The 12,986-nt window shown below is 44.1% G+C and overlaps 1 protein-coding gene across 2 annotated transcripts in view; it reads left to right on the top strand.

Annotated features, from left to right (window-relative positions):
• Window positions 1–622: 622 nt before the first annotated feature.
• Window positions 623–12,986, top strand: part of PRSS12 (serine protease 12) — a 48,303-nt gene continuing 35,939 nt past the window's right edge. The window contains exon 1 of one of the 2 annotated variants that reach the window (XM_081924926.1): window positions 623–665. In XM_081924926.1, coding sequence (XP_081781052.1) covers window positions 638–665 — 28 coding nt within the window. In that variant the 5' untranslated portion in view covers window positions 623–637. Of the gene's footprint in view, window positions 666–960; window positions 1,421–12,986 lie in introns of those variants that run through there. The other variant, XM_081924925.1, reaches the window with a different exon arrangement.

Here is a 12,986-nt window from a genome sequence, read left to right as displayed (position 1 = left end):
CAGGCAGAGATGCAAATGGTGCGGCTTTCCTGCCAGCATAGGAGAGGGAAACGCTTGACCAGTGGCATTTCTGCAGATGCTGGTATAGGTGTGAAAGGCATATGTGAATCTCCCAAACTGGGACTGGGAAGGGACGTCGTCGTGGGCGGCAAAAAACATTCCCATGGGGGAAAGAGTTGCAACTCCTAAGCGCATTTTACCAGGGAGCGCATTCCCTTGGACTCGGTGGCGCTGACGTTTGAGTAAACACGCCGAGAGTCGCGCGGGGACGAGCCAGGGCTGCAGCTCGCACGTTACACAGATGGCGATGCGAAGATCGAGCCTTCGTCATTCTTAGAGGAGACCCCCCTGGAAATCAATGGGTTTGTTATGACGTACTTAAGCCCCATTGATTTCCGCGGATTTACCCCGAGTATGACGGAAGTCTGGATTCAAAATATGAACAAGGAGGGCGAGACGATGGTTGGATCCAGACTTGAAGGAGACCCCCTTGAAGCCAACTGGGATAATTGAATCCTGACCAGCAAGGCTTATTGATTCCCGTGGGTTCCCTCTATGACTACGTCTGGATGCCAAATGGGAAGATACAGATGATGATGATGATGATGATGATGATGGGTTGGATCCAGACTTAGTCATGCACAGAGGAGAACCCCTGAAATCAAGTTAGTCAAGACTAACTTAAGTCTCACTGCTTTCCGTGGGTTTACTCCGACTATGTCTAAATCCAATACCTTAAAAAGCAACTAATTATTATTATTATTATTATTATTAAGCACGTCGTCGTCGATGTCCATGGGTGGACGACGGCAGCAGCTTGCTCTGAGGCGGCTCCGTGGGCGCGAGCGGGGCCGGGGCGCCGGGGAGCGTGTGGGGCGGGGGGAAGGAGTCGCGCGCTCCCCGCCGGGGGTGGGGGAGGATTAGTGGGACGCCGCGCGGCCCCGCCCTCTCCTTCCCCTCAGCCAGGGCGCGAGAGCCGAGGGGCGATGGACCAAAGCGAGCGCGACTGGCACCATGACATTCGCGCGCCTCTTCCTGGCGGCGGCGGCTCTGGGGACGCTCGCTGAGCCGGGCGCTTCGGAGCCGGCTCGCTCGCCTCTCCCTTTCGCCCCGCGGGGCTCTGCCCGCCAGCCGCCTCAGGCGCGCTCCCCGCCGCCGCCGCCGCCTCTGCCGCTCCAGCACCACCAGCCCGCCGGCGGCTGCCCGCGAGGCGGCGGGCGCTTCGTCAACGTCACCGAGTCCGGCGCCGAGTGCCTGCCCTGGGCGGACGTGCCCACCTTCCTGGAGAAGACGCCTCAGGGCAGAGGGCTGCGAGGGCAGCGCAACTTCTGCAGGAACCCCGACGGCAGGAGCAGGCCCTGGTGCTTCTTCAGGAACAGCCGCGGCAGGGTCGACTGGGGCTACTGTGACTGCAGGCAAGGTGAGGAAGAGGAAGGCGGGGGGGGGGCAGGTGACAGGAGGGAGAGCGAGAAGGGACCCTCCAACAAGGGACCTGTTTGCTTTTGTATTCTTCCCCCCCCCCCGCGTCTATTTCTCTCCCCCCGCCCGTTTTTGGAGTGTAATTGTGCATTGATGATGATTAAATACAGGTATGTACTTCAAGGAGCTCCAGGTAGTATACATGATTCTCCCCCTCCTCCTCCACAACATTCCTGGGAGATAAGTTAGGCTGAGAAACTGTTACTGTCCCAAGCTATCCCAAGGACAATGGGGATGCAAACCCAGATTTCTGGGGTCTTTATCTGGCACTAACCCCTATGCCACATGCCTCTGTCGTGTGACGGGCCAATGGCCGTAATAAAGATCAATCCAATCCAATCCAATCCTCTGATTTCCCTATAACCAGACAGTCAAGTGGCTCCTTCTGTTTGATACAATCACTGCAACTGTCTCTTCCTCGTTTCCAGGGCCAAACTAGATACTAAATGATGGAGGGGAAGGATGGAGGTGTAGAAGGGCACTCAACAGCAGGCAAGGAAGTAGCCAGAGTGAGGAGGGGGAAGAGAAACCCACCTTCCTTCAAAGCTAATATTTGAATTGGGGTGGGGTGAGGATTCCCATTGGCACCAATGTGGGATTCCCCCTCCCAAGCCAGGGTGGGGATCCTGCAGGCCTCCAGATGTTGCTGGACTCCAGTTGTCATCATCCCTGACCAATGGCAATCTTGACTGGCGCAAATGGATGTTGAGCTCCAGAAACAGCTGGAGAGGTCCCTCATCCCTGGCCCAAAGCAAATTGCAGACTCAGAGCAGTGGTTTTTCTCCCAAGGACACCAGTGTCTCTCTATACATCTGCCCCAATCTCAATAGTTAGGAGAACAACAACACACAACCATCACAGCTGCTGCTATTTAAATTGTTCAAAACCTGCATAGTGAAGCCATAAAGTGTGGGGTAGTAAACTTTTGTGTGATAATCTTTGGTGTGAGAATAGGGTTGTTACAAGTCTACAAGACTACCCCTTTTTTCATCCCTGTGGAACTTTGGAAGTTTGTGAGTCTGTTGTGGTGGATGCTCTCTGGCTACCAAGCATAGCCCTGCATCCTTGAGGCTATGAGAACAATTGCTCAGGTGGGCACTGCTGAGCTGGTATTCATTAGCTTGCTCTAATGGGACAAGGTTAATTCTGGAAGAAGGGCTGAGTTGGTTAGGCAAGTTGGTTGCTTGGATGCTGAGGTCTCTGTGTGCTTGTTGCCCTTGTTAGTTGTTGGGAAGTACGTGTTGGTTGATTTTTGAAACTGTTTATATTCCAGCATGTACTGTGTAGTGTTTTGTGTATGTGTGTCAGCTGTTGCGATTTATGTATGAGAGAGAGATGCTAAAGACGAATGCTGAAAGTCTATTAGAATGCATTGTTTCTTTCTGAATAATATGTGGATTTCTAAATGGCTGGTAAAATGCATTCAGATGAATACATTCGAATGTATATTGTTTTTTTAAAATTATGTCTGGAGACTGAAAGTTCCTGTGTTTGGGGGGGGGCATGGATTTGTGTTGTGAGGTTTGTGTGTAAGGCCTGCAGTATGCATTTATTTAAACATTTATATCCCACCTTTGAATTAAAAAATGAACCTTTAAGGCAGCTTGCAGATAATTCAAATTGTGTCTGTTGGATTTAGGCATATTGGTTGCCCCAGGGTTGGGAGGATACCCGCTGTGGTGTTTTGTGCATTGGCTACTGGAATTTATGTGTCCTCTGATGACATGCTTTAAGTTTGGCTCATGTACATGTTGCCTGTACTAATTGATGTGTATTGACTGTTGGGTTGTGTGCCTTCATTTACGACTTTTCATTACAATATTAAACTTATTAATCACCTAATATTAATAGTCTCTATGTGATTTACAATACTGCTTTGAAGATGCCATTTGTTATACAATACCCTAGTGGTATGTTTACTGTTGACTACTTCACTTTTAGGGACGTGGGTGGCGCTGTGGGTAAAACCTCAGTGCCTAGGACTTGCCGATCGTCAGGTCGGCGGTTCGAATCCCCACGGCGGGGTGCGCTCCCGTTGCTCGGTCCCAGCGCCTGCCAACCTAGCAGTTCGAAAGCACCCCCGGGTGCAAGTAGATAAATAGGTACCGCTTACTAGCGGGAAGGTAAACGGCGTTTCTGTGTGCTGCGCTGGCTCACCAGATGCAGCTTGTCACACTGGCCATGTGATCCGGAAGTGTCTGCGGACAGCGCTGGCCCCCGGCCTCTTAAGTGAGATGGGCGCACAACCCTAGAGTCGGACACGACTGGCCCGTACGGGCAGGGGTACCTTTACCTTTACCTTTTACTTCACTTTTACTTCTTGTATTTGTTTCAATATCTTGCTTAAGCTCTCAGCCATGATGTATGTGTTAGCTAGTGAGTTTTTGCCAAAAAAAGCACCAAAACCTACAACTAGATTGCATGGCTAATGAATTATTTACTGTAATTTATATTGACTGATTGCAGCATACAGTAGTTAGTTGTGATCTTCGCGGGGGGGGGGGGGCAGCATATTGTGTACAGGTAATGTGTGAAATATGTGAGTTGGTTGGTATTCTTTTTTACAGTACAATTCCACACATGTTTATGTGGAAGTAAGTCCAATGGGACTTAAGCCAATGTAAGTGTGAATAGGGTTTCAGTCTTAGTTACTTGTGTTTATGCAAATGGACTGCTACCAGCTATCCCCTTCACTTTTACATGGGTTATTATTTCATTTATAACTTACCTTTCCATTGTAGAACCCAAGCTAATGCAAATAGGGTTCTCAGGTGATTTCTCACTGAGACACTGACCAGAGCCAGATTTGGTTAGGCTGCTGCATCATGTCCCTTCAGACAATGCCATGTAGTGATGCCCTGTAAGTACCGTAAAGCTGGGAGAGGGGGAGGGCTGGACAGCAGTCTTGCATACTGAGGAGAATTTGCCAAAAGGTTTGGAGAAAGTAAGCCTCCCAAGGTGGACACAGTGAAGGCTGCTTATGCACATTAAACTTAGGTTGTTAGGGAACAAGGGGTCGGCCTGATTCCACAGGGCATACACTCTCTGACTCCAATGTCCCCCCAGGAATCAGATCATGTAAACTTCAAGTGTATGACAGAATGTCTCCTGTTGTTTAAAGTGCCCATGGAAAGGTGATCTGTGTGTTTTCCAAGCCAATTTCTTCCAGAATTATTTAAACTGGAAGGCTGACTCCAACCTTGCAGTTTGTATGCCTGAAAAGTGGGAAGGACTTTACACCCAACGGCCAGGTTTTCCTTCTCTGCATTGACAACCAGTTTGAGCTCCTCTGCTCAAGCAGGAATCTTTTTGTTCATCTGCACAACACTGCTTTCAAGGGGGTGTGCACTCTAGACGCACATCCAAATGCTGATCCTAGTTGTAAGCACTACTTACAGCTCTAACATGGATCCATCTTAACCCTGCAGATCTTGAACCAAAAAAGATTCAGCATAGGGTAATGTGCAGGCTGGAAAAAAATAAAAGGATAAACGAAAAGGTTCTTCTGTTAGCCCTGCCTTTCTTCTCTCTTTCTCCACTCCCTTTAATTGTTTTATGGGTCCACACTAAAGAGGGTGTAGCAATACGTAAGTACATAAGTAGGACCTGCTACAGCAGGCCAGTGGCCTATCTAGTCTGGCATCTTGTACCCATAGGCATCTAGCTGGCCCCGTGAGAAGTCTGCCAACAGAACCCAAGCACAAGAGAACTCTTTCCTCCTATGGTTTCTGACAGTTGGCATTGAGGACAGCATAATTACGGTACCTGGCAAGGGACAAATCATGATCACAAATGTGGTTTTCCCAAGGTGAGGCTCATCTACTGCACTCTAAGGGCTTATCCAAACTAACCTTTCCTCCACCCTTTCCGGGCAGGGTCCATGCTTTAAGGCTGCATGTCCAAGCAGTTCCCCCACCCCCTTTTCTTTTTTGCTGTGGAGCAGTCCCCATGAAAACTTGCTCTTTAAAGCTCAGTGGACCAAACTGCAACCCATGGAAAACCGGAATTGATGCTTGTTCCGATTGAGTGCTAAAGGGTAGGTTTTCATGGGGAAAGCTCCATGGCAATGAAATGAAATGTTTGGACACAGGCCTTTTAAGTGTGGACCTGTGCCTGGAAAGAGTGGGGCGGCGGCAAAGGTAAGTGTAGATAACCCCTTAAATTTGTTAATCCCAGTGATTTCTCCAAATGTGGGAAACTCAGCTGCATAGTTTGTGATCCAGCAGGGTTATTCATTTGATTCACATACAGGAGCTATGATGTCTTCCATATATACAGGTGTACCTTCATTTTTCAAAATTTATCCATTTTTAAAGAAAATGTAATTTTTGTAGTGAAGTCTATTAATATAGAAATCCTTTGGATGTATAATGTATTGACTGTAGTAAATGTCAAACTAAGTTGGATCTCATTTTCAATAAGTCTGCCAGGTAGTTTCATAAGCAGGCAATGGGGTGAAAAATTACTGTATATTAATAAAAAGAATCTATCAGAAATAGTGCAACAGATGTACTGATATATGTGGCTTCATCACCACTAAGGTTAAACTGTTATTATTAATATTAAACTGTTATTATTAATATACTGTTCATATATCTGACAGATGCCACGTCATTTGAAGTTCTCCTTGCCTTTCTTCAGCATAATCATTTACAAAGTTTTTGAGATACTAAAGATGAGAGAGGTTTATTGATATGGCTGGGCAATTTAGCTTGCAGTCACCAGCAACTACATTTCCATGCTACAGTTTACTTTAGAGCAGAGGTGGCCAATCTCTTGCACTCTACAAGTAAAATCCAAGGTAAGATTCACAGCCCTGCCCTCATACCTTGGTTTGACTTTGTTGTTGACAGTGCAGTACAGAAAGGTGGGGAAGGTGTGTTGGCCAGGATCATATTTTGCAGCCAAATCTCCTGAACCTGTCTAGGAATGTTTCCCCACAGTCAGAGGCAGTATCATTCTAAATACCAGTTCCTGGAAACTGCTCGAGAGGAGAGTGTTGTTGTGCTCAGGAATGGCTTGTGGGCATCTGGTTTGTCACTGTGAGAACAAGATGCTGTACTAGATAGTCTACTGGCCTGATCCAGTAGTGCTGTTCTTATATATCAATTGCAGCACCCACTGCATACTCTTGTTTTGCTAGATCATGCCCCATTGCACACAGAAACCCATGAATGAAGCTTCATTTAGTTAGTAAGAAGCTTCTGAGTGACTGTTGTAGCTAGTAGTTCTGATAGCTAGGCTCACTCATCTTTCCTCTCGCAGCACCCGGTTTCTTTTTGGACTTAGAGCATCAGAGAAGAACAAGGACATATCTGCTTGCTGAGACTTGCTTGTTGCTTCTTATCCAAAAAGATGCCGGTTGATGTCAGAGGGAGGATCTCAGTGGGAGGCACTAAGAGAGGGTTGGAAATGAGTTCTTTTACATTACAGTGTTCGTTGGTAGCTACTGAAACAAATAACTGCTACAGTCATCTTGAGGCTTATTTCCATATGGAGCCTTTTTCATCGGCTTCTTTGTGAGCCAGTTCTTCAAGACTATTCAGAGTCCATCAGGAGCAAACCAGCTGTATGTTTCGTCAGTCTGGCTGTGTTCCATGGCATTACATTTATTTGTGGTAAGCACTGTCACGCTAGGTGTAAACATTTCCTTCCACAACAGACTTGTAGCATGAAGCACTTCTCCATATGCATCTTGATATAAACATGTGGATAGATCCATGCTTGAACATATTCTTGAAGGGTAACATGCTATTTCCCAGGGTACTTTAGGAAGCAAGAATGTGGTTTTGAACTGGAACATATTCTATATTATTTAGTTAGTTATTATTTAATTTCATTTATGAACCTCTTCCTGTGAGTCATCTTAAAGTGAGGTACAATACAACAAAAACAAACACAAAACAATTATACAGTGGTAGTTGGTTTACAAACTTAATTCGTTCAGGAAGTCTGATCTTAAACCAAAGCGTTCTTAAACCAAGGCGTGCTTTCCCATAGCAGCGGGGGACTCAGTTTACGAATGGAACACACTCAACAGGAAGCAAAATACGTTCTTATTCCAAGGCAAAGTTCACAAACCAAAACACCTGCTTCCGGGTTTGCAGCGTTCTTAATCCAAGTTGTTCATAAACTACCATAAGTGGTTCTTAAACCAAGGTACCACTGTATAAATAAAATGGTTAAAGCAATTACATATAAAACAATTAAGCAACAACTATCGCATAAATAAGATCAATTTCAAATCCAATACAGATACTGACTAGGACAACAATCTCTACTTAGAAGGCTTGTTGAAAGAGGAAAATCTTCAATAAGCACCTAAAGTGGCATATAGATGATACTTGTCTGATATATAATGGGAGGGAGTTCCAATGGGTAGGTGCTGCTACACTAAACATCTGATTTTGACATTGTGGGAAATGGATCCATTCAAAAGATGGCATTGGATGAATATATTGGAGATGAGTTGACCTTTTAGGTATTCTGGTCTCAAGCAGTTTAGGGCTTTAAGCCCCATTTCCAGCACCTTCAACTTAGCCCAGTAGCTAGTTGGCAGCTGTGATGGGTATATCTTTGCTACAGATATGCATATACTACAGATTAATGATCTATAGTAAACTAGTAAAGATTTGTCAGAAGCAAGGCCAAAGGTCATACCTCTTACCTCCAATCTTCGAGAAATGGATTGCAACACGATTACTATTAAGGGAGAACACTGTTCCTTAGAATGCTTGGGAGATAATAGCCTGGTCCACACATCACATGAAAAATAAACTATGGTTTCAAGCATGGGTGGCTAGCCCTCAGTTGAGGGGCCTGATTCAGTCCCACAAGCAAATTTTTCTGAATGCTCTGCCTCCCCCTAGGTACCACCAATTTTGGTGGGAGCAAAAAGGAAAGAAAATAATGTGAACAATACTGGGGGCCAGTGCCCTGATGGAGATATCAGTTTCTCCCTACCTCATTGTCAATTTGATTATTTGATGAGTGGAGAGAGAGCAGTAATCCTTCCTCCTCAGCTGATCAGCACAGGACAGCTCATGGGTCGTGTGTGACTGTGTCTGCTTGTGTTTATCCTGTATAAATGTGAGAGCTACGAGCGTGAGGCGGGCACGGCCACTGGGACATTATGGTGAAGGGTGGGTGACAGATGATGATGTTGATGGTGCAGCCCCTGGAGGTTGACCAAAGGCCAAAAAAGTTAGCCACTCCTGGCTTAATGAGCTGCATGCTAGTTCATGTGGCTCAAAGGTCACCTCTTATGTTCTGCTTCGCTCTAGAATGCTTTGGCACTGCAGGGTGGAAGCAACCCAGAGGATGACTTCACATTATGTGGTAACATTATCGTTGTGGTTTGTTCACCACTCATGGTCTGTGTGAAGGAAACAAACTATGATTGCTGATTTACATGTAATATGAAACCATCTTCTTGTTTGTTTCCTCTGTCTTGCACCAAAGCAAGGAGCAAAGCAGGGATTTTTCAGCAGCATGCACCAGCATGCTGCTTGTTTGCATTTAACCATAGTTTATTTTTAATTATGGTCTAATGTGTCATGCAAACTGGCCAGGGCAGAATAAGAAAGAATAACCCCTGCAGCCTGGAATTTCCACCTTCATGTATTTACCCTGCAGCACATAACAATAGAATGTAAGTGTTTTCCACTTGAGATCATCTAGGAATGTCAATGCATGTAATTTTAGATCTGTTACAAAATGGATTCTGGAATATAGTGTCATTCAAGCTAGAAGTTGCTGGATGAATGATAGATATTTCTGGAGGAATAATTCTATTTATTTATCTGCAATTATGTAACTAGGATTTTTTTTATACTTTGTGGAAATACTTTCTGATCTCATATTGAAGTTTTGGTAATGAAAGTGGCTAACATTAGCCTGTTAAAAATAACAATGAAATGTACAGATTCTTTATAACAAAATAATAGAACAACAGGAATATGCTCATCGTGAAAGCAACAGCAGTATCTAAAACTATTTCTCAGCTCTCAGTGGTCTGGTCTCAAAGGCCTGTCAAACAAACCTTTGCTGATCTTCTAAAAACCTAACAAAGTAGAATTTTTTCCCTATTCTTTCTCTAATCCAGAAATCGTTGAACAAATTTAAAAGAGTACAGGGTGAAGGCCAACTTAATATGGAAGTCTTTGTATTGTACTTTTTTTTCCTGAAAGTGAGATGGCTCCTTGGGAGCCATTCTCATTATACCCCTAACCCCCTCCCCTACTTTAATTATTTCCAGCTCAATAGCACATGAGACAATTAGGTCACAGGCCATTACATGTCTTTTATTTCCATGGAATCTTAGATCATTGATCAATGAGCTGTAGCGCTGTGAAGGAACTATTGCAGACAAGTATACAGCCAATACATTCATTGCTTTGGGACTTTCAGATTTCAGGAGCGATAAATGTATAGGAATTCAGAAACCCTCGTTTGTGTGTGTGTGTGTGCGCACACGCGCTGGGAGGTTGATGGAGCTATATTGTATGCATAAAGGACATTGATTTTCAGCAGCAGTAAAACAGGTTGGAATCAGCTGAGAGTTTCTTCTTGTCTGCCCTCTTTCATCTACGTTCCATGCTTGGTCTTGCCTCATGCAGAGCCCGTGACAAGTGTTAACCAAGTAAATCTCATCCATGCTAGTCTGAATTCCCCTTTCCAGCTTGCACTGGAAAATGTAACACAATCTTCTCTAAAGGGTAACAGGAGGTATCAAATACTTCTGCTTGGGGCCATTCCAAAGGAGCTCTAATTGCCAGGCTGAATATAAACAGCGTGAACTGACTCTTGGTGACTTCAAGTTTAAAGGTTTGGGTGGAGTCCAGAGCAAGGCACATCAGAATCCCCACTGAAATCACTGCAACTTAACTGATTGGAATCCAAAGCATGGCTGCTTAAAGCAAGGTCTTTCATTCTTTGAAGCATTTGGAGCAACTCCTTGTCCCAACACCCTATTGTAACTAAGCTGAAATGGTGTAACTGAAATACAGTGGTACCTCTGGTTACAAACACTTTGGGTTACAATCTCCGCTAACCTGGAAGTAGCTGCTCCTGGCTGCAAACTTTGCCCCAGGATGTGAACGGAAGTTGCACACCGGAGGCCCTATTAGCGAAAGCACGTCTTAGGATAAGAACGGTTTCAGCTTAAGAATGGACCTCTGGAACGAATTAAGTTCATAACCAGCGGTACCACTGTATAACATGTATTATTCTTTACCTGTTAACTCCTGCCTCCGTTTCCCCCTTATTGTTTTCCTCTTGTATCTATTTGTTTAGTAAGCCTCTTGGGTTAGAGGTTTGTTAAGCCTATTCTATGTAAGGTGCCATGTTCTTCTATTATGTTATATAAAGTAAATAATAGGAATCAATTGCAAGGAACAATATATAGAATCAGGTTGTTAACTGAGTGCATCTGCTGGTCCCACTGAAATCCTTTTGATTTTAGTGGGCTTAAACATGACTAAATTTCCTTACATTGCAGCTAGAATGACTATTCCCTTTATTATAAGAGTGTGAAATTAGTGAGGCAGGGAAAATGTTACCTTGTTCATTCTCCTTGACCTATCAGCAGCTTTCAATACCATCAGCCATGGTATCTTTCTGGAGTGGCTGCCTGAGTTGGGGGGGGAGGGGGAGTAGCAGTGCTTTGTGGTGGTTCCAGTCCTAGATGGATGGACATTTCCAAGGGAATGATGCTTGGAGAATGTTTGGCCCTGTGGAGCCTTCAATGTGGGGTTTCGCTGGGCTTGATTTTATCCCTTATGCCAGAGCTTTCCAAACTTTTCATGTTGGTGACACACTTTTTTAGAGATACATCATTTAGTTCCAGCAGTAACAGGACCAGAAGACACCCAAAGCAGTTATCATGTCCTCTCAGGGAATCCTCATGCGCACCGTAGCCAGGGTTAATTTAGTGTTTCATGTGAAACAACCCATATAATGTTCTGCATAGAACTGAATAGTTTGCATGGGTGTGTAGCTAGAATGTTTTGAAACTGCTTGTGGATTTAAGGGCTAGCTATCTCAGTATAACCTGAAATAATCTATGGATCTTGATTGTGTAAACAAGTCCTCAGGGCTAGGATAATGCAGTCAGGAATTTTTAGTGTCGCAATTACATGGGATCCATATCTCTCCTTCTCTGACCTCAACTATGTGTGTGGCATCTTCCTTTCCTTTTGATGAGGAACCTGTAATCCTTCAGATGTTGTTGGATTCGAGCTCTCATCAGCCTCATCTGGCATGGCCAATGATCAGAGAAGGTGAGAGTTGTAGTCCAACAATATATGGAGGGGTTCAGTTCCCTGTTCTGTACATAGTGAACAAGGCAGTGGCTTGCCTTCCTGATGTGCTGTTTGTAGAGAAGAATGCTCAATGGTCCCTCTAGAAAAAAAGAGATCAGCCCACAGATCAATACTAAGCCTAGCTGAAGGTTATACTGAGGACTGTGGCTCTAATTAGGACAAATATGTTGGTGGCTAAAGAGCAGAGCAAATGAATAAATTCATTGTATGTAATATTGGCTATTCAGGCTGGTATAAAATGTAATCTATTTGGCCGAGAGTGGTCAAATAATAGAGTGAAAGAGTAAGGGACCTTTAATGAAATCCATAAACTCCAGCCTTTTACATCCTTTAAATTTAGCCAAAGTTCACATGGAATACACTTCTGTCCAGGATATAACGTGCAACCTGTATTTATAGTGGCTTTTATAACAGTTACATAAATGCCCAATGGTGATATATAAAATGCTTCAGCTTCGTTGAACAAGATAACAAGTTTCTCATTTGTATAAACTATTTTCTCAGTTTTCCATATCTGCCATGCGTGTGTTGTTTTGCTACCCAACCATGGGGGTGTTTTAATGGTGGGGGTGTTTTCTTATTTCATTGCTAGACTTGAGGAAGTACAGACCATAAATTCACATGAGCTTTGTGAAGTGGTGTTTGGTTGTGGTCAAGTATGAACAAATGCATTCTTTGGCCTGAAATAAACTCCTGGCATCTGTGTCATGTATAATATTATACGGGTCACTGAAAAAGCTATGTAATCTATGTGATTGTTTTCTAATGCCTTTTAACATGATGGAATCAAATGAGAGGTATTCATCCCTGGCTATATTTTGTGGTATGTGTGTGTATGTTTTAATGCCTTTTTAAAAAGGAACTGCAAATTCTGTAAAGCTGATATTTCTGTGCCTATATAGACACTGAGCTTCCAAGGAAGAAATGGTATTGTCACTGTTCATTTCATTTGTAGAGAAATAGTATATCAGGTTGGCTGTGATGCAACTTGGAAGTACCGGTAACCTCTGTTACTCTCCTCCCTCATCGCTACCCTCTGGCATGCCTAGCAGCAAGTTTAGAAGTGGGGTTAGCCAAACACAAATTTGTTCACCATATTAATACATTCCATGTAGATTTCCATTGAAAGACTATTTCAAGGTTGGTAAACAACAGCAAACACTTTTACAAATTTGCCTTAAACTT

Source organism: Podarcis melisellensis, assembly GCF_964234715.1.
Source record: "Podarcis melisellensis genome assembly, chromosome: 9".
Taxonomy (NCBI): domain Eukaryota; kingdom Metazoa; phylum Chordata; class Lepidosauria; order Squamata; family Lacertidae; genus Podarcis; species Podarcis melisellensis.
This window is presented reverse-complemented; position numbering and strand designations above follow the sequence as displayed.